Source organism: Nelumbo lutea, chromosome 3 (assembly GCF_056320005.1).
Source record: "Nelumbo lutea isolate HS-2025 chromosome 3, American lotus-T2T, whole genome shotgun sequence".
Lineage (NCBI taxonomy): Eukaryota > Viridiplantae > Streptophyta > Magnoliopsida > Proteales > Nelumbonaceae > Nelumbo > Nelumbo lutea.
This window is the reverse complement of record NC_142686.1, coordinates 24,600,776-24,623,425: the sequence shown is the minus strand read 5'-3', so window position 1 is coordinate 24,623,425 and position 22,650 is coordinate 24,600,776. Positions and strand designations below refer to the sequence as shown.

General features: G+C 38.0%; 1 protein-coding gene across 3 annotated transcripts in view; it reads right to left on the bottom strand.

Annotated features, from left to right (window-relative positions):
• Window positions 1-22,650, bottom strand: part of LOC148863685 (Metallo-hydrolase/oxidoreductase superfamily protein) — an 82,576-nt gene that overhangs the window by 4,926 nt on the left and 55,000 nt on the right. For all 3 annotated transcript variants that reach the window (XM_088978603.1, XM_088978604.1, XM_088978602.1), the window contains exons 6-9: window positions 21,926-22,000; window positions 18,387-18,472; window positions 10,094-10,167; window positions 566-611 (exon numbers count right to left, since the gene is read on the bottom strand). In XM_088978603.1, coding sequence (XP_088834729.1) covers window positions 566-611; window positions 10,094-10,167; window positions 18,387-18,472; window positions 21,926-22,000 — 281 coding nt within the window. The remainder of the gene's footprint in view (window positions 1-565; window positions 612-10,093; window positions 10,168-18,386; window positions 18,473-21,925; window positions 22,001-22,650) is intronic.

Below are 22,650 nucleotides of genomic sequence, written 5' to 3'. Positions count from 1 at the left end.
TTTTTTTTTTGCATTTTATTAAGCTGAATAATTTAGGTTTTAATTTCTTGCACATATGGGCTTTTAGCTATTTACATATTCCAACTGCTACCATTTTTGGGAAAGATTGCAATACATGAATTACAGAACTAAGGCGTACTGGAATGTAAAAACATGTCACATCCATAAGTGGGCCTATCATCTAATGGACATTCTAGATCAACCACATCATCCCTCCAGATAGCTGAATAGACTGTGTACAGTGACTTCTTTTTGTCCCATATACGGATGTATTATTCCAAGAGAATAGAATAGTGTAAAGTCAGAAATGTAAAGTGGTACTCGGGAAAGTCAGAAATGAAAGAATCATATATAAAAGAAATCTTTCATATCACAACCTATTTGTTTTTACTTTGTTAAACCGTTTCATCCTTCAGGGAACTCTATATTTTTCTGGTACATTATCTCATCATGAATATAGGAAAAGGAAAGCTTGTATATATTACTATGAAAACCAAAAACCACTCAAACCAGGATTATGTCGGAAATCTATAAAAACCATTTAAATTTTTAAAATTTAACTTACCTTCATGTTTCCACCAGAAGTGAAGTCTAGAACAGCACTTCCTTGCCTGAAACAAATCCAGTACAAGGGATTTTAGTAGAGAAGTATTTTAAAAAAATGATAGAATAACGGAAAAATAAAAAAAGAAAAATGCGCAAAATTAGTAGCAAATGAAAGCAAAAAAGGGCCTAGCTAATAACACAAGGTCAGAATTATTCTTCACACTCTTTTTGAAGTGGACAGAATAGAAATGGATCCATGATTCAATGTTTTTTGCCATAATTATCCAGAATGTTCTAATATCCTGTTATTCTCAAACACGTTTTGTGATTCAATTGGAAGCTGCAAGTATTAAAGATATTGAGACAAGAAATATCAATTCCCATGATTTTCTCAACAAAAGAAATAAAATGGAGTAGATAACCTTGTGAGTCCTCATTGCTTTGCAAAAGACAAACTCATTTTGAGACCAAAAGAATAAAAATCTTACGTAGAGATTGACCATTCAATAAAAACAACAATGGGGCATAGAAAAAAAATAACAAAATAAAGTCAGTCTGGGTAAGCCATGGTAGATTACTTATTGCATCCTTTGACAGGTTTACAGGCATGTCCTAAGTATGACCAGTCTTTGATGTATTAGAATTAGCTAAAATAAAAAACCAGCATGAGATCTATAAACACTGATTTCATTATTGCCTTTTCTGTGCTTCTTTGCCTTCTGTTTTTCTTCTTGGTTCAATCAAGAAAAAGCTTGGTTAAAAGATATGAAAAAGAGAAGGTCATGGAATGATATGAGACCTGAATACCTCTGTGCATGGCTAGAGTACTGGTGTAAGACACAATATGTAATGGGTATGACACCAGATACTGCTCAGACACTTCTAGATAAACTCTATAGAATTAACACTTGTATGAAAACTGGCATGTTTTAATAAATCATAACATTAAAAATTTCTGTATATGTTAGAAATTTAATTAAATTTGGAAGAACATTATTGAAGAAACATCATATATTTGGTTATATCAGTTAGACCCTCTTTACAAACCCAAAAAATAAGATAATGGATCTAAACGGAAGGAAGAAATGGTCCAAAAAAATCATTAACTCACATTCTCATCTTGAAGGAATTTCACAGGAAAACAATTGGCAAAAACCAAAAGTGGGATCTTGTAGAGAAGATGGGCCGAATGGCCCATAGACTGTCATTTCATGTTATGTTATGTTTCTCTCTGTTGTGGGCCTTATTCTGGGCCCATACTCTGTAATATTCTGTTTTTTGTATTTTCCTGCTCACTCAAGGGCCTCTCTGTAATTTGTCAAAGATTAACTTATTAATAAGATGTTTAGAGTGTTAGAGAGGTGTTATGTTCGAACTTCTTACTCTCTAACACTCATTGCCGCCAGCTCTCTCTTCTCTTCTTCTCCTGTTTGTTCATTTTCTGGTTTGCATCTAATCTCAAACAGTTCCATACATCAAGTGGGCTGTTTTTCAACTTGGTATCAAAGCGGGCCATTGCTTGGCATGTCCCTCATGTGGTTCTAGTTCAGCCAACTACATGAGGAGGTTCTAGGGCTGAAAGTTTACAGTCATCCGCCTGGTTCTTGGAGGTCATTGGAGGGTGCCCAAGTGTCTATACACTTGGAGAAGGGTTCGGTGACCAGGAAGGACCAGAGAGCAAGTTGTTTGGCCTGATTTGAAATCAGAGAAAAGGACTTTCGAAGTTATCTTAGAGAACAAGTGTTCGGCCTGGTTTATAGTTCAAACCAGAGACTCTCTTGCTGTAAGTCTTTTCTCAGTTCTTTGCTGAGTTATTTTTTGTTATTTGGGAGGACTGTTAAAGCATTCAAAACACCTCCATTCGGCGCACTGTTGCTGGACTGATTTCTGGGTTATTCTGGAAGTGTGGTTCGGCTGTTATTGGGCTTCCAAACTGCCAAAAAAACTGATCTAAACTGAGTGGTACAAGCCTCTACTTTAGTTCAGCTGCTTCTTGGACTTAGACAAAGTGTTCTTGAAGTGATTTCTGCTTGTTAACAGTGAAGTGTTGACTGTTGCATACATATTGTTTGTAAAAAGTCCTCTTAGGTACTGTGGACTGTTTTCTTTGTTCTCCTTGGGAAATTATTGTTGGGAACTAAGAATACATATTGTTTGGAGGCCTACTGATTGTTCCTTGAAGGCTGAATCGGAGTTTCTCCTCTTTGAAAGTGCTGCCACCGAACTTGGTTCTCACGGCTGTCAGTTCTGAACTGAGTTTGTGTGTTGTTGTGTTTGCTATTGTTTCAACTCAATCTGAGTTCTTTGAAATCAGATCACTTTTAAAGGCCTGCCGAAACCCTAATCGAAGTTGTTACATAATGGACTTCTCAGAAATTGAGAACAAGAGCACTGCTGAATATGGACATAATTTGGGAACTACAACTGATTCCTTGTTGGCTGTAACTACAGTTAAATTGGATGGAACCAATTATTTGGCCTGGTCACAATCCATAAAAATTCATATTTGCAGTAGAGGAAAGTGGGGGTTTATCTCTGGGAGCAAGAAAGCTCCCCTAGAGGAGGATCCCTCTTATGAGAAATGGGTGCAGGAGAATTACACAGTGATTGGGTGGCTTGTGAACTCAATGCAGCCACAGATTAGCCAACATTACTTGTGGATGAACTCGGCTAAAGAAATCTGGGATAGTGTTGCAGAAACTTACTCCCAGAAGTTGAATGTTGCCAGAGCTTACAAACTGAGAAGTGATGTGAAGAATCTAAGACAGGGGGAGAAGTCACTTGCAGCATACTTCTCAGCCCTAAAATCTATATGGCAAGAGAATGATTTGATAGAGGCCGTGACATGGGATACCCCTAAGGATGCTGAAACATATAGGAAATTGGTTGAAAGGAATAGGGTCTTTGAGTTCTTGACAGGGCTGAATTCTGAATATGACATTACAAAGCAAAACATCTTGTCCAAGGAAGATGTTTCATTGTCTCAAGCATATGCTTTGGTCAGCAGTGAAGAAAGCAGGAGGCAAGTGCAGGTTCAAGGGGTCAGTATCAATGATCATTTTGCAAATATGGGAATCAAACCCAAAGGGGTTACAGGAGCCCCCAGTGGCACAGGAAAGAAGGAGGTGGTGTGTGAATATTGCAAGAAGCCGAAACACACTAAGGACAAGTGCTGGAAATTGCATCCCAGTCTTGTCCCTATCCGATTCCAGAAGAAGAATGACAGTAGAAAGACAGGAAGTGCACATACAGCCACAAGTACAGATACAGAGTTTGAGTCTGCAAATGCACAATTGGAAGCCATGAAAGCTGATTATGAGAAGTTTGGAAGGATGATCAGCCAGCTTGAAGGTGTAACTTCATCATCCAACCCTTCTGGAAGTCCAGCCACCTCTGCATTTGCTCACTCAGGTATAAGGGCTTCTGCTAACCATGCATCTACCTCAGGTAATCCCAAGACCCCTTGGATCATTGACTCAGGTGCTTCTGATCACATGACCAACCTTTCCACTTTGTTTGTGTCATATGATTTGCTTCCTGGTCGTGACAAAATCACCTTAGCTGATGGTTCTCTTGCCCACATTTCTGGCAAGGGAACTGTCAAGCCTACAGGCTCTTTACTTTTATCTTCCACTCTTCATGTACCTAAGTTAAATACCAACTTGTTATCTGTAAGTAGCTTGACCAAGTCATTGAATTGTTGTGTAACCTTTTTCCCTTCTCACTGTGTGTTTCAAGACCTGAAGTCTCGGAAGGTGATTGGGAGTGGCCATGAAGCGAATGGAATATACTTGCTCGACACCCCTGTCCAATGCTTTGATCATCCCAAGAATGCTGCTTTTGGTTCTACTTCTTCAGAGTCAGTCAGTCAAATCATGTTGAGTCATTGTCGGTTGGGTCATTTACCTTTTTCTGCTTTAAATCATTTGCTTCCCAAACTGTTTAAGGGAGTCAGTGTGTCCAGTCTCAATTGTGAGTCATGTCAGTTGTCAAAGCATTGTAGAAAAAATTACCCTGTGAGCAATAAAAGATCCTCTTTTCTTTTTCATATTGTACACTCTGATGTGTGGGGGCCTTACCACTTATCCTCTATGGGGGGCTACAAATACTTTATCTTGTTCATTGATGACTTTTCTAGATTCACTTAGATATACTTAATGAAATCCCGAGACGAAGTCCCGAGACTTGTGAGGCAATTTCATGAGCTTGTTTTGACTCAATTTGGTACCAGAATTAAGGTTTTCAGATCTGACAATGCAAAAGAGTATTTTGAGAAGAGCTTATCCTTGTATCTCTCTGACATGGGGGTTATTCACCAAAGCTCCTGTGTTAGAACCCCTGAACAAAATGGAGTTGCTGAGAGAAAAAATAGACATATTGTTGAAGTTGCAAGGAGCATTTTATTTGCCTCACATGTTCCCACAAGATTTTGGGGTGATGCTGTACTTACTGCTACCTATCTCATAAACCGTATGCCATCCAGGGTTTTAGGGTTTAAATCCCCCTTCAGTCTTCTTCATCCAGATAAGGATCTCTTCCCAATTCCTCTTCGTGTATTTGGTTGTACCTGTTATGTTCACATTCCAAGTGTGCAGAGACACAAGTTTGAACCAAAAGCCCACAAATGCATCTTCCTCGGTTACTCCCCCACACAAAAGGGTTATTGTTGTTTTGATCCAAAGACTGGCACCAGACATGTCTCTATGGATGTTACCTTTGATGAACTTTCTCCTTTTTATGGTTCCTCTCAGGAAGGACATTGTGAGTCTGTCACAAGTTTTTGCTCTTCCCCTTCCTGTCCCAGTTCAGTCTCTTGACAAATCTGTATCCTCACAAAATGAATCAAAGGAGGATCAGCCACTTCATTCCTCTTGTCCTAGTGCTCCTATTTCTTTACCTCCTCGTCCTACCCATAATCCCAAAGTGTATCAAAGGCAGAGATCCAGGAATGAGCAAGTGGTTTCCCTTACAACAGATGAGGCTCATACCCTCCCAATCACAGATGAGATAACAGGTATTGCTTCAGCTCCCTTGGAATCCCCCTTCCCAGATCTTGATGTCCCCATTGCTGTTAGGAAAGGAAAGCGGAAGTGTACTGCACACTGCATTTCCAAACACCTTTCTTATGACCTACTTTCCCCTTCATATTGTGCCTACCTCTCTTCAGTTGCTTCTAACCCCATTCCTAGGTCTGTATCAGAAGCTCTTGGGATTCCAAAATGGAGAGATGCCATGCAGGCTGAAATGGATGCTCTACATGAAAATGGTACTTGGGAGGTGGTGGATTTGCCTGAAGGGAAGGATCCAGTTGGATGCAAGTGGGTTTTTACCATTAAATACAGGGCTGATGGGACTATTGAGAGGTACAAGGCCAGACTTGTTGCAAAGGGCTACACACAGACATATGGGATTGACTATCTGGAGACTTTTGCCCCTGTTGCTAAGATGACATCTGTGAGGGTTCTTTTATCTCTGGCAGCTCACTTTGATTGGCCTCTCTATCAGTTAGATGTAAAGAATGCATTTCTGAATGGTGACTTACATGAGGAGGTCTACATGTGTCTTCCTCCAGGAATGTATGGGAAAGATATGCAAGGAAAGGTATGTAAACTGAAGAAATCTCTTTATGGCTTCAAACAATCTCCTAGAGCCTGGTTTGAGAGATTTAGAGCTGCACTTGTTAAATTCGGCTATGTTCAGACACAGTCAGATCATACTCTTTTTGTGAAGAAAAGTGGGTCTCTAGCAGTGTATCTCATTGTGTATGTTGATGACATTATAGTGACTGGTGATGATGCCTCTGGCATTCTGGGCCTTAAGTCTTTCCTCCGTACAGAATTTGAGATTAAGGATCTGGGGGAGTTGAGATATTTCCTTGGCATAGAAGTTGCCAGATCCAGGGATGGGATTCTTATTTCCCAGAGGAAATATGTCCTTGATTTGTTGTCTGAAACTGGAAAATTGGGTGCAAGACCAGCTGCAACTCCTATTGATATGAGTCACAAACTTTCAGCTTCGGATGGAACTTTGTTGGAAGACAAAGGGGTCTTTCAGAGACTTCTTGGGAAGCTTTTGTACCTGTGCATGACTAGGCCAGATATCGCGTATGCTATCAGTTGCATTAGCCAGTTCATGCATGCTCCTAGAGATACCCATATGGCAGCAGCAGAACGGATTTTGTGCTATCTGAAAGGCTCTCCAGGAAAAGGAATTCTATTTGCCAAACATGGTCATCTGAAACTTGAAGCCTATACTGATGCTGATTGGGCTGGAAATATTGATGATAGAAGATCTACTTCAGGGTATTGCAGTCTGGTGGCTGGTAATGTTGTCTCTTGGAGGAGTAAGAAACAAACAGTTGTGGCTTGATCCTCCGCAGAAGCAGAATATGGAGCCATGGCACATGGAGTCTCGGAATTATTGTGGCTAAGGTCCTTAATGGAAGAACTTGGGGTAGATCATGACAAACCCATGATGTTGTACTGTGATAATCAGGCTGCCATCAACATTGCTCACAACCCGGTACAACATGATAGAACCAAACATATTGAGGTTGATAGACACTTTATTCGTGAAAGAGTCTCCTCCGGTGAAGTGTGTCTTCCATTCATTACTTCTGAAGGACAACTGGCAGATTTTCTCACCAAGGGCATTTCCAAGGCAAGGCTTCAACATGACACTGGCAAGCTGGGCATAATTTACATCTATGCTCAGCTTGAGGGGGTGTAGAGAAGATGGGCCGAATGGCCCATAGACTGTCATTTCATGTTATGTTATGTTTCTCTCTGTTGTGGGCCTTATTCTGGGCCCATACTCTGTAATATTCTGTTTTTTGTATTTTCCTGCTCACTCAAGGGCCTCTCTGTAATTTGTCAAAGATTAACTTATTAATAAGATGTTTAGAGTGTTAGAGAGGTGTTATGTTCGAACTTCTTACTCTCTAACACTCATTGCCGCCAGCTCTCTCTTCTCTTCTTCTCCTGTTTGTTCATTTTCTGGTTTGCATCTAATCTCAAACAGTTCCATACATCAAGTGGGCTGTTTTTCAACTGATCTATCAAGATGCAATTTTTTTATTGAAATTGTAGGTGTCTTAGGAATGGTTTTTAAGTTTACTAGAAATCTACTGTCATTTTGAAATTATTATTTATGGTAGCTTTCATATTACTAATCATATTAATTCTCGTAATTATTATTTATAATAAAATCACAATTTACTATTTTTAGTCATTTTTGGAGTCTTTACATTTAGTATTAGCGGCAATAATATGGTGTTATTGGAGTTCATTAGGAGTTAGATTCCTTGTTTGAGTGTCTCTATGGATTACTTATGTGTGTCTTATTTCTAAAGCAATTAGAAGTTATCTTCAGTCAGTTTTTTTTTAACCAGATTTCATTAAAGAAAGAAGGGGTACATGAGAAGATGTACAAAACAGGGGAAGAACCCCAAAAGATTACAGAGGAAACTTGTCACTATACAAATGATCCAAAAACACACCACATTTGGCTAAGCCATCTGCTATATGATTTAGTTCCCTAGGAATCCAAGCTAATTTTGCATTTAAACAGTCCAAGGAGTCCCTAGCCTCTGCCAAGTAGTGGCTCAGTCTCCAAGGTCCACCCTTCTTATCCCTCAACCATTTTATAGTATTTGCTGAGTCACCTGCAATGATTAAGTTCTGGATTCCCAAACATTTTATTATTCCGATTCCTGTGAGAGCATCCATCACTTCAGCCTTTGCAGAATCAGCCAATCCAATTGGACCACTGAAAGTCCAGCATATGTTACCCCTTTCATCCCTTATTGTGTCTCCATTTCCGGCTAAGCCAGGATTACCAAAAAGCACTTCCATCGAAGTTTAGGGTCACCACTCCATCACTGAAAATCTGGTTGTCTCAAGGTCATTTGATGAGAGTGAGGGAGAAAGTCTTGAGTCAGTTTTTGTCCAAATTGGAGTCTATAAAGGGACATCCAAGTTCATGTTAAGTCTACAAAGAGAGTCATTGAAATTGAAATTAAGAACAGTTTATTTAATGAAATAAAGTCTGGTTTAGTGAATTGTGGTTGTTTCCAAGATTTTTTTTTTCCGTTTTACCCTCTCTCACCTATTTCTTCTTCTAAGTGATATATCTCTTTGCTGTTTACCCTAATAGCAAGAGTTATTCTCTTTCTTTCTCATTTCTTGCTTTGATATGTTATTCTCATTTCTTGCTCATTCTTTAGTGGATAGTGAGCCATCTATTGTTTCTCCATCCCTATTATTCATCCCCAATCACCCAAAACCCCTCCTTCACCCCACAAAGCCCACCAGCAGACCTGAAATTTGTAGGATCCCTTACCCTGTCCTACATCATTTTTTTATGAATTACCCTGTCCTACATCATGTGTCTTGAGAAATGACAAATAGAAAAGCATGATAAAAGCATATTATATGGAAGACTTTTCAACAAAAATAAAAGCATATTATATGGAAGACTTTTCAACAAAAATAAAAGCATATTATATGGAAGACTTGTGCCTGCATCCATGTCCAGATTTTAGGAAATGGAGAGTCATACCCTCATTTCCCATATCTAGATCCATGTCAATATCCATATTTGGGCATCATAGATGGAAAATCTAGAACTAGGGTTTTGCAAAATTATTTGAGAGAGAAACTAAGAGGTGGGGAAGAAGGTGGAAGAGAATCCAATTAAGGTTTTCTGGGTTAAAAGCTTACACTGTAGTCTTTGGTTTGTGTAGTTGGATTTTCCAAATAGGGACTACAATGGAGGGACTATAAATTTGACATTTAGGGACTCACAGGAGGGGTTGTTCGGTTGTTCCTCGGTGCAATGGTAAAATCTAAGGTTGACAAGTATGAGAACGTGAGCTCAACTTTTACAGCAGCCACATCATGCAAAAAAATAAAATGCTATAGGTTAGGTCCATACCTAATGCACTGCTCCCAAGACCCCAGAGGCCCAGGTCCAGGATTGGCTAATAGACTTTTTTTTACATTTAGGAACTCTCAATTCTCAAAGCCTTTATTGTTCTCAAATGTCAAAAATGCACCACTAGGGATGATCATGGGTCATGCCATGTTTTTACAAGAGCATTTTGAGCTGCATGGGCCCAGCTGAGCTAAGCATCCAAGTTGCCTACATAAGTTAATTAAACTATCTTTTTTTTAAAAGCTTAAAATTTAAATATAAGTTTATATTCAAGTTTACAAAAAACACAATTTTATATAATACATTTATGAATATCTGCATATATATTATAAATATTATATATAAGACATATTATATTATATATATTAAATTTCTAAGTCAGGCCAGGCTTTCTAGGCTACTTCCAAAGAATTAAAGAAATGGTTTGGTTGACACCATAACATGGAACCAGAATTCTCCCTTGAACATGGAAATGTTCATCTGATGGGGATTATAGGCATGAGAATTAGTATAATGATCAGTAGATTCCATAAACTATTAAGTGATTGGCCTTTCCCTTTAGCATCTATAACAGGTAACTTAAAATGACATTATTTCTTCAAGAGAATCTTACCCTACACAATGATCCCCTAGTATTAGTGAATGAGTACTGACATGAAGTAGAGCCATGTGACCATCTGTATGTCCCTGAAATTGGAAGAATGTATTGTTAAATTGCCGAATTGAGTAGCAGCATCTATGTCTCAAGTTAAATAATGAGCTCAGTATCCCAGAAAAGGTTAAAAGATAAAAATGCAAACTAGTCAATGTGGAGATTCTGAAACATACTGTTGCAAGATGATGTGTATCCTTTTTTATTGGTAACCAAAAATTATCTGTAATCTGTACTAGCAAAGTATTCCTTGAATCAATTAAGCCACCACTAAGTGCTTAACCCCACAACAAAAATAGCTGTACCAGAAAGTGCTATAATCCCCCAAAATAGCTGCTCCCTATTTACCCATTGTTTGGTCAAGTTGTCTGCCAAACTATTAGCTGATCTTGGAAACCAACTACCAAGCATCCAGTTCCATACTCAAGTGATTGATTTTCCTTAATATACACCAATACTGCAATGGTCCTTGACTTCTACTTTTGAACCATCTCACTACAACCCATGAGTCGCCCTCTATTACCACATCTCTAACATTCAGTAATTGTCAACTTTAGTCCTTGGAGTACAGTTAGAAACTCTGTTCTGCCCTTCGTTGAGTTCCTCACTCATATAGGTCCTAAGAAATACTGCTATTATAGTTCCAACATTGCCATCTCTAGCATGAGTTGCCTTCTATTACCACAACCCATGAGTCACCTTCTATTACCAAATCTCTAACATTCAGTAATTGCCAATTTTAGTCCTTGGAGTACAGCTAGCAATTCTGCCCTTGTTGAGGAGTCCGGATCTGCTGACCACAACACATTGCCGGTCACATTCATCCAGCTGCACATCAGAAACATCTCTTGTACTTTATATAGACGATGTCCCCATTGTGTGGCTGGATGAATGTGGCCAGCAATGTGTTGTGGTCAGCAGATCCAAACTCCTAGTTGAGTCCCTCACTCCTATAGGTCCTAAGAATACTGCTATTATATGTTCCAACATTGTTCTTTCAACACCCCAATTGTCAGGATTTCCCATGCTGCATTTGACTGAGAGGTGAAGGACCCCAATTCATCTTCACAAAGGATCTCAACATCAATGAGTTTGCCACATTGAGCCAGCCTCTCAAGATGTCATTGGTAGGGAATATTCCCTAGTTTTGAGTCAATGAGCCACTTTTATCAAAATATTTTCAATAATAACCTCTTTCCTTTGTGATTTTTCCAAGAAAACTCTTGCATTTCTTTCCTCCCAAATCAACTACAAAAAAGCTGACCTAGTACATTGTCACATTACCTTTCCTCTCTTGTGAGGACTGAAGAAAAAGCTTTTAAAGATGGTTTGTACATCACCCTGATGAGTCCACCTACACCTTGATGACCAGAAGGTGACTTCTGGCCACCTTCCTTGCATCTTTCTTCTTTTTCTAATAAAACTTTATTTTATTACCAAAAAAATAGAGTCCACCTACACCCATTAAGAGTAAAGAAATAATCTGAAGTGCTAGAGACAAGAGGGGAGAAGATTAATCAGTGATAAGTATCATTAGATTTCGTGAACATTGTTTCAACAATTCTCTATTTAAGTCCATGAACCAACCTTTTTTTTTATGAATAATTAAAAATATTTTACACGCTTATTTTTGAAAAACTAAGGATGAAACTGGCGCTGGAGAATCTAGGAGAAGTTGAAAAGCAAGAACATTACCCATCATTTCAATACTTTCTTTTTCTTTTTCTTTCCATAAGGCTCATTAAAAAGAATAAAGGGGTAAATATCAATACAATACAAAAAGGACAAGAAAGAGGCATCTAAAGAGGCCCTATAAATGGATAAAGAAGGGCAAATGAAATGAAACAGGTAACAATACAAAAAGAGGGAACTTGAGGCTTAGAGTAACCCAAACATATCACCTTTAATTGCAAAATCTCAATTAGTATGAAACTCAAGAAAACCAGCACCCTTAAATTCCTTGAGGATGAAAAAATCAAAAGAAAAAATGTCAAGATAATCATGTCTTTAAACAGGGCCATCCTCCATAAACCAGACCATGCTACTTTAAAGCAATGCTTTTTCAGGTAAAATATCCTAAACCTTCTTAGTAAAAAAATCTCTAAATTCCTTGAGGATGAAAAAAAAAAAACAAAGAAAAACATGTCAAGAGATCTCTGTAAGTGGGGGAATCCTCCACAAAATGGAACCGTGCTACTTAAAGGCTCTACTTTGTGTTTTTCTTTTTTTCTTTTTTGAAGAAGGCAAGGTAACACTTAATTGAAGACCAAAAGGCTATTACATCACCAAAAGAAGAGAGGAAGATTAAAAAAAACCTCTTTTATCTTTCTCTCTTCTTTCTTTTTCACTTTTCAAAACCCTTGGATCTTTTAAATTTCTATAGTAAAACCTTAAAACAAAGCATAAGTGATACATATGATGTATAATAGAATGTCTCTACACATGCTAATAAGATGCAACCATAGTAATAATGTTATAATAAAGCACCAGCCTTGAGATTTCTGTTGCCTAGGCTGAGACCTAGTCACCTAGACAGGCACCTCTCTGTTATAAGTCAAGGTGTTCAGGATAGGTGCCTTTGGTGCATAGTAATAATATTACCAAGGTTCAAAATATCGATACATATCAGGTCGTATCGGCCGATACACCCCTACAGGGGGTGTTTCAGGGTCTTGACCAGATCAGGGGGTGGACGGATAAACCGACCCCTCTGAACCAGATTTGAAAAAAAAACTAAAAAAATAAAGAAACAGCTACCAATACACTCCGATACGCCTCTACCGGCATATCGGATGTATCGATATTTTGAACCTTGAATGTTACAATAAGGCACCAGCCTTGTGATTTCTGTTGCCTAGGCCGGTGCCTAGTCCCCTAGAGAGGCACTTTTTTGGTATAAACCAAGGTGTTGAGTTGGACACCTAGGCAACACCTTGACAGCTATGGCCCCAAGGAAGCAGATCATATTGAGTTGTACTTTATCCTCTGAGAAGAAGTCCCAGATCATAGACTGTTACCAGGGAAAAGAAGCAATGATTTGCAATCATCTAAACTCCTCCCTAGTAAATATCCAATGAGCCACCCATGGTCACCAAGTCTAGGAAAAAATTACCTTCCACCTTTTTTTAAATTTGAAGATGTTCATATCTGCATCTTCCCATAGGATGCAAAGCATTGTTGCCATGGTTCATCTCCACATGATCATTCTACTTTTTGTTTAGGCAAGGGAAAGAATGGCTCAAATAGGCCCATTAGATTTAATGGGGGTTCCACCTGGTGTCAAACATGAGATAATAACAGGCAATCAGGCATAAGTAGCATAGGAACATCATCATCATCATTTAAGCCTTATCCCAACTATACGGGGTTGGCTACATGAATCCTGTTATTTTTTTTCTGAAGGATAAAGAAAATTTCATTAAAAGGAAAAGGAATACAAAAGAAAGGTGATAAGGTATCACTCGAGAGAGAGAGACATAACCAAAAACCCCTACAGAGATAAAAGCAAACCCAGATCAAACCCACAGCCACAATAAACCAAAGCCAAACTCTACCAGAGAACAGCAATCATCCCTAGGAAAGACAATGGAACCCTTTGAGCTGAGACCACCAACCACCAGACCCTTGGACCAACTATGCCTCTACTTAGCACAAAAAACAAAGCCTCACTCTTCATCAACAAGATCGCCTTCTTGCCCAGTATCCTCCTTGTCCCAAACCTTGTCTCCTTCCAAACCAGCTTTTTTATTCAGCTTCTCATCTCTCTTTTTCCTCTTAAACTCCTCAAAGGCCTTTCTGTCAAATTTCTCACCACCCCCCCCCCAAAAAAAAGCCCAGGCTTTTTCCAATTGTGGCCTCTCTACCCACTAATTTCTGAAGAGTCCCGCAGCCTGAATCAGCACCCTTCTTATCGCTAGTTCATAACAGCAAGTTCTCTCCCGGATCAGGACCATCAGCACTCGCCTTGTTAACTAGTTGCTCCTTCCCTAAGTGGAAATCCGATGATTGATCCTGCTTCGTAGACCCCTTTTGATCGCTTTCAGCTGTCGTATTGCCTTTCCCACCTTTCTCTTGTAAACCCGTTTGGAGTTCTTTGTAGGACCTCTCCCTACCAGACCTAGTTTCAGCCTAGAAAAATTTTTCATCACATGCACAACATTATGAGTTCTTGTGCTGCGCAATCCTTTAGTAGTCACCTCATTAGCCAGCTCCTTCTCCTTTTCCTCAATCTTGTTTCTTTGACCCAAGTCTACACCCAGCTTTCCAACCATCACCTCCTCAAAGCAACAGTGGCCATTGGAATGACTCTCATCTTTTCCACCTTCAGCTCCACCAACAGTTATAGTCTCTTCTTCCTCGGTCACATTTTCCTCTTCAGTTTTATCCTTTGGCTGTAGCAATCCCTCCCATCCTCCTCTTTCTCCTCCAACCCCCAGACCCCTTAAGGACATTCTCCTCAAGGGTCAACGGATCTGTAATTTCTGACACGAACCCCAGATCTTGAGATTCCACATCTACAGTCCCATTCTCAGAAGTGTTAAAATTCACTGCAGGCTCGCTTGCAGCATGTAGATGTCTCCCAAGATCGTTTTCCACAGAAGAAATCTGGCCATCCACAAGCCAATCCATTGTTCCTCCCACATACCTCTTCTTACCGCTCTTATCATACTTGGCCATCACCCAGACCCACTCCTCCCCCCTTCTCTTTATAACCTCTGGCGTTGGAGGCTTCCATACAATCTGCTTCTTTTAAAAGTTAATTTGTTAGGGCCTAAATTCGATTTCTTAGGCACTATACCTTTCCTTTGCCAACTGGTCTCTCTACTATCACTACAACTTGTTTTCAAAGTATGAACTTCACTCAGAGCTCTGTCTGGGCGAGAAGTTTGTATTCAACCAAAGTATCAAACTGGGTAAACAGGGATGATGATATACTGTTATTGTTATCCATAAAGTGGGCCGTGTGCCTTTTTAGCAATTCACATGAGCCCAAATTCTCACACCCATTTGAGTTCTTGTCTGGGCTCATAACCTGGGCTAACGCCTCCACCACTGGGGACGAGTTAATTGGATCCCCGACTCTCCCAAACATCGACCTATCACGGATTAAGTCCTCATCCGAAATGGATTTCAGTAATCAGGCCCCACCCCTAGTTACTCTTTTATAGTTATTCTCACTCATCAAATTAAAGTTTTCTCTAGGGAGGTTTGCATTATTCTCATTTTCAAGACCTGCCTCGAGTTGGGCCCCAACTTTCAGCTGCTCTCCTTCCAAGGACCACACATCCTTAATGGTAACAAACTCCTCCTCTCCTCTGTCTCCATGCGTATTCTTTGTTTCCAGATCAGCATCTTCTTCAACCTCCTACCCATTCCTCCATAGCAACATTTCAAATTCCGTGACCAACCAGACTTTGGTGCATAGACCGTTGGCAAGAATGTAGATCGTCCAAGGAACATCCTACAGCAAAATTCCAGTGATCTTCATCTTCGCTGCTCGCAAAACAGACACATCAACTTCTAAAAGAAATCACCCCAGAACCTGCGCAATCCTTTCAAAGGAAGCTTTCTTCCATAGAGTGAAAGGTAGGCCAAACAACAATATCTCAAAAGCTCTGGCCACTACCGCCACCTTGTTGCAAGAGAACGGCCATTTTTTCTAGTACCACCACCCCCATTTCAATCTCCATCGACCTAAAGTTAATCGTTTTCGACCCTGTATCCAGAATGGCTCTTCTGTCATCAATGGGAAAAACTGAAACCCCAGAGGAAACTTGTAGTTTCTTCATAATAGCCTCTACAATCAATTTCCAGTTAGGAAGCTTGTTCTCAGCCTTAACGATCAACTTTCTTTCCCAGCCTCTAAAATTGTTTTCCAGTACTAACCTGTGAATCTTTCCTAGGCTAGCCACCAAAATTTGATGCTGCAAATCCTCTTGCCTATTAGCCTCCATGGAAAGTTGCTGGGTTCTCTTGCTCATGGCACTCAGTCTCTCCTTCAATCCAAGGACTCACGATGGGGAGCTTAGAAGGTTCTCTTTCAATGAATGTTGGAAACTTGTAGATAGCCAAATCACCATCCTTCAGCTCCAAAAAACTTTGAAGCTTCTGAGCCAACAGTCTCCAACCCCAACCTCTTTTTCCTTCTGGGATACATATACGTTGATATCTATTTCTTCCAAAAAATGTTGTAATCTCCAAAAACCACCCTTTCAGCTCTTGTTCCTATGCTACCAATGGATATGGTAGAAAGTGAGCTTTTTCCATTCTGTTCTGTTTAGTGCCATATCCATCAGTAGCATAGGAACAAGAGCTGAACATGTAGTTAATGGTTTCATCATATTCTTGCATAGGTCAAACATGTGGGGATAAAAACCTAATCATTCATCTTTTTTGGTGTAAATTATTGGTAATAAGTAATCTTCAGGATTGTTCCCCAACAATCCAACATGCCCTAATCTTTTGTATAAGAACTAGCTATATAGCTTTAACAGAAAATGTTGGAGGTTTAGAAACAGTGTGACCATTCTATATCTCATTGCTATCTAGAAAAGGAAGAAGATGAAAAACTTCAACTTGAATCAGCTCACCAAACTAAAGAATTTCTGCATCCCAACTCAATTAAAACATCCTTAAAGGATCTAGGAGGTTCATTATATATTAATATTTAATACCATTCTATCCACCATGTGAAGATTAAACTAGACAGTACTTAATTATGGATCAAAGCTACATGCCATAGATAAATAGCAAGCTTTAGTTATTCTATCTTACATGGACACTTCAAAATGGAGTCCTACTCTTGTTAGACAAGCATGGACACTACCAATGGCAAGATACTTAGGTTCCTTTGTTTTTCGGTAAATGGAGACGGGTAAAATTGTGGGTCCCACAGTAAATTGCTTTTCCCTTGGTATCACTGAGATGGGCAAGCGATACCCATCTCCCAGGTGGGTAAGTCACTTTCCCACCTGGGGGGAAAGTTGCCAAAATGTTATGGGACAAAATTGTCCCTTCTAATAATGACATTTTATGGGTAAAAATGGTCATTGTTTAACTTACACGGGAAACAATTTTGATCAAAAGAACACGGGTAAATGGCGCTTCCCAAAAAAACAAATGGGGCCTTAAGGAAACTCTTCTTCCTTTTTAGTTTGGTTGAACCTGTAATATGTGACTAAAGAACCTTAGATTCTTAAGATAAAATTTAGACAAACTCTGAATGTTTAATACTTGATAATTTAGTAGAGTCAATTACAAATTATTTTATTTTCTTAGTGTTGTTTGCATTGATCTGTGCTTCTATATTTAACTCTTTCTTTTTCAATAAGCATTCCATTATTTATATAACATAAAAATATATTACTAAATTTATTAAAAGTTAAAGACTATATGTTGAGTCTTGAAGTCCTATTCATTCAGGCTCACAGAACTAGAAACCTCAAACTCATTTCAAATTCTGAAACCCATACCAGCAGGATCCAGCTCCATGCAAATTTTCATTCCTATATTACTAACTATTAGCTGATACACCAATAATAAACCAACTTATATGCATCACTGTTAAGCCACCCCACATCTAAATAAATGGGATATGAAGTATGCCCCTTCTTTATTTTAATGTATCTTTCCATTCACTTGTCAAAACTCAAAAGAATGGAATAATTGTTCTTAAATGATACACCTTTTTTGCAGCAGGCATCACCTATGGCTGTAGGAAAAGGAAGGAAAAATATTGAATGGAAGTTTCAATAAGTACAAGAGAGAAGGCAGACAAAGGCAATAATCAGATACCCAAGCTCTTTGTCATTCAGAAGGGGGCAGGGTAGCATCCTGTCACCTGTGCTAGTGGTTCTTGGTTTTTTGGAGCCCAAGTGCCAGTTGCTGTCTTTGCTTGGGTTGAGAATTTTGCATGGAACTTCTTGAAGTTGAAGCAAGGTTAGAATGTCCTATGTTTATAATTCTGCATCCCTCTCTTTTTCTGTTAATAAAAATTTTTTATCTGCTCAAAAACATTTATGCATATGCAAATGATTTATCATTATTTATTTGTTATTCTAATAAGTAAAGAAAATGAGCATATTCATGACAAAAAGAAAATAAGGGGTCCATCCCCATATACAAGATCTGTTAATTAAGGAACCAATCAATTACAATGAACTGTCAATTCAATAATTGATGATGCACCCAAGATGCAAATGCTAAAGATTGCAAGCCACACACAAACATAAGAACAAAATGGAAAGTTTGATACCGGAGCAAAAATGACTTTCAATCTTTCACCACCAATACAAAGCTCTTCCCCTCCTGAAATTGGGGTATAACCAAGAGACCAATCATCTGCAAAAATTAACATAAAATTACAACTTATAACTTGAATTGCAATGCTTAATAATTCAATGGAAATGTGCCTTTCTATTTTGGGAATGACAACTGAGAGTCATGATTTCAGTAGTTAAGTTTAACACTTAATGCATGAATGTTGTACTATGTCAGGCACTTCAATCCTTGTTAAATTGTGCATTTTCCATATCCAGGTAACAATGTGACGTAACTATAAAGGAATTGACAGCAAAAACTTGGATCTGGGCTAACAAGCTTCTAAAACCAGCAAAAATTAAGTAAATTGTATTAACAGGACAAATTACTAATTTTTTATAATTTTATAATTTAACCCAAGGTTTTAAATTTCGTAACGTATCGGCCGATACGTATCGTTTCGGAAGAGTTCCGATACACGGAACATGTCTAATTAAATGGTTTCGTATTTTTTCATCCATATCGAACCGATACAGGTTCGTACCGGCCTTGTATCGGTCCGTTTTGGGTATGTATCGGCCGATACAATCCGAAACATGCCAATACATACCCGAAACAATCAGATATGCATTATGTATCAGCCGAATTTAATTTCCCTCTCCTTTTTAAATTTAAATTTAATTTATATCTTCTCTCTCATTAATATCAATTTTAATTAAGCCTTAAAGTCTGAGACGTCACTAAATGCTAATATAATTTAATTAAATGCTCATTTAAGTTACCTTTAATTACAGCATTTAATATGTCATTAAATGTTATTTAAGTCAAATAACTTGTTAAAAATCACAAACCAAGGGTAAGAAGTTTTGAACCCAAGTCATTTGCTTGCAACACTAATTAATTAACCATTATGCCAACCTCAATTACTTATTAAAACATGTTTTTTTATACTTAAAGTAATCTTTCTTGCCTTGGTGGATGTTTCCCAACAAATGCTATAAATTTGATTATTAATATTTATATAATAATAAGATGGATACAAGTTAAATTTATTTATTAAAAATTAAGGAATATATTAATTTGTATACATAATTAATATCATCTAAACCTATATATAATAAATATTAACTAATAAATGACTTCAAAAAAAATATTAACTAATAAATATTAGTATGTATACACATACATTTTAGTTCTATTATTTTTCAATGGTTACTAATTATATCCCAATACTTCATATAAATCAATAAAGAATGATTTTTTATGTTTAAATAAATTAGTTATAATCACATAAAACTCATTTTTATTATTGTTCATATTTTTTAAAGATTTTTTGAATTTTCTAGTGTATCCATGCGAATCTTGATTTTTTGTTCGTATCTATACGTTCCCAAAGCGTATCTTGATACGTCTCTTAAAATTACCTTTCCATACACCTTGCATTCCCAATACTTTGAACCTTGATTTAACCGCTAGGTAGAGTGGTAGACCCATATATTTGGTGCCCATGTTACCTTCTTGGGCTCATTATTGGAAGCTCAATTTTGAGAGTTACCATCATTGCATTCCTAGGGAAGATATGTTGAGAAGATGGTTGGATAACAATATAATGCAATTTCCTCAAAAACTATAAGTGTTGCTTCATTTTATTTTGATTTATTCCAACTCTTTAATTTTTTTAATCAACCTTTCCTGCTCTTTATTTCCTGAACCCCATCAGCAGTAAATGGCAGAAGCAAAGGACTGAAGCTCCTTGGAGCTCTATCTTCTTTCTTTTTTTGTAAGTAAAGAAATATCACTATAAGATGGCAGAAAATATCCAAGGACCTTTTCTTAAAAGAAGACAAATCACTAACCAAAGCTTGATTACCAATGAATGCCAGGAGGAAATGAAATGAGGAAGTCTAAAGGCAAAGGAGAAGCTTGTGAACTTAACTTGGAGAAAGCCTAAAATAATGTGGACAGGTCATTCCAAAGGGAGGTTTTAGAGAAGTGTAGGTTTGGCGTCAACTGGATAATGTGGATCATGGGATGTATGAAGATGTATCACTATTCACAGGTAAAATGGGATTGTAAAGGACTTTTTCCAGCAAAGCAGGGTTTGAGACAAAAGGCCCTTTACCTCTTTCTTTCCACCCTTATAGCAGATTGATCTTGAAGGCCAACAATTATGGTTTAATTGAAGGGTGAACGATTGTCAAGAATAAGACAAGGATAACTCACAATTTGTTGATGACATAATGTTGTTTTGTCAATGATTCAAAAATGAGGAGGGTAGGGATCTTGCAACTCTGAGTAACATATTTTGAGAGAATATCAAACTTTACATTAATCTTGACAAGAGTTATACATCTGGTGGTTAATATGGGGGAGAAAGAGGTTGGGAGGTAGACATTCATCTAGGTTATTCCGCAACACAGTGGCCTTAGAAATCCTTGCCTTCCGTTAGGTGGGATATCAGAGATCCGATTGTAGAGAGGTTATCATGTGGGGCTTCTTGTGGGAGCCGGAAGAGACCAAGAGGGATCATTTGATAAATTGGAAAATGGTGATTCAACAAAAGGAAAAACAAAGGGGGGCTGTGTATAAAAATTCAGCTCCACTGGGACCAATCAAAAAAGGCTCAGCTTTATTGGGAAAATGACTGGAGATTTTCACTGGATACTGAGTACTGACAAGCTATGGCATGATAAGGTGGTTAGCATAAATGAGCTGCAAGCTATAATGGTCAGAAACTTGGAATGTTGGCCTGTCTACGAAAGCAATGTTGGACTCTCCTTGGAAAGTGATATCAGATTTGCTTCCTCTCTTTTTGTGTAATATTTGTTATATTGTTTTCTTAAAGAACCTAACCAAATTTTGGGAAGACAGAACTTTAAATATTTTTCCCCACTTGTTTCCATCTCATCTTATAAAGTCAAGCCAGTTTCTCACTTTGAAATGTCTTCTTGATCAGGGCTATTGCTCTGAATTTAGACAACTCTCTAAAGGGTGCATTCCATCTTATGAGCATACAATTTGGACTAACTCTTCCTCAGGGTCTTTTTTAATATGCCTCTTTTTAAAACTCTCTCCCTTGGCCAATCACAGTACAGCCATTTCTGATAAAAGAAATTTGGAGAATCTAAATCCCACCCAAAATTAGAGCCTTCTGTTGAGAGGTTTATCACTCTAAAATTAATGTGTATAAAGCTCTGTGTTCTTTGAAAGACAAGTAGAGAATATATCCATCACCTACTAATTCCATGCTCATTTGTTGACAGTGTTTGGGAGTGGTTCTCTACCATTTTTAGGTGCAAGTAGAATGCTCCTAATAAGCCAAAGGTGCCAGTTGGCACATCTATTTTCTGTTCATCCTGCTTGGATAGAATATTTACTTCCAGTGTGGGGTTATGGAGCTCAAGATTGTGTTTCAAATTGAAACTCCTCATAAAGAATATAAATATTATTCAAGAGATTTTAGAATCAATCTGGAAATTTTATCCAAAATCATCACAAGTAATTCAGGGTAAATCTGATGAGAATAGTCACAACCTTTAATGCGATGCATGGTATTTTCATGCGCCAGGAGAATAGCATCAGGATTGCATTCTTGGATAATTGAAAGACCTGATTCCAAGTCATCCAGTAACAAATCATTGTCAGTACAGAGAGCAGAATTTAATAAATAAAAACTGAACTCCAATATCAAATCATATCAGATAAGGATAAATGGGGAAGAAAGTATAAAATGTAATACTATAATCATGGTGAAACCAGGATTCTGCCTCTATATAAACTTAAGAAATAAGTAGAAGCAGCAAGTAGAATAAAATTTATTCAGCCATATTTTCCTGTCATATCTTTTGACCAGAATCATATGCTAAATCTTATAATTTTCGACATAATATATGATTCATTCAAATCATGGATCCCAAGGGCTTTGTTTCGAATCTTACATCTGAATCCTTTTCTTAAATATCTTAAAGTTGCTTTCTTGTAGTAAAATAACATTTCATTAAAATAAAAAAGAAGTTACAAGAACAGAGACGAAAAGTCACCCAAGAGAAGAAATAAACACCTTACACTCAACCTCCACCCAACATCAAGCCCTCCACTTCACCAACCAAAAAAAAAATCCAGAAACCATTCCTATCCATAAAACAAAACAAAACAAAACCAATTACAACCAAACAAACACCAAGACCCAACCAACCCTAATGAAACTTCAACCCAACAACTTAACAGCCAAACCTCCTGACCAAACCAAAAACAAAAAA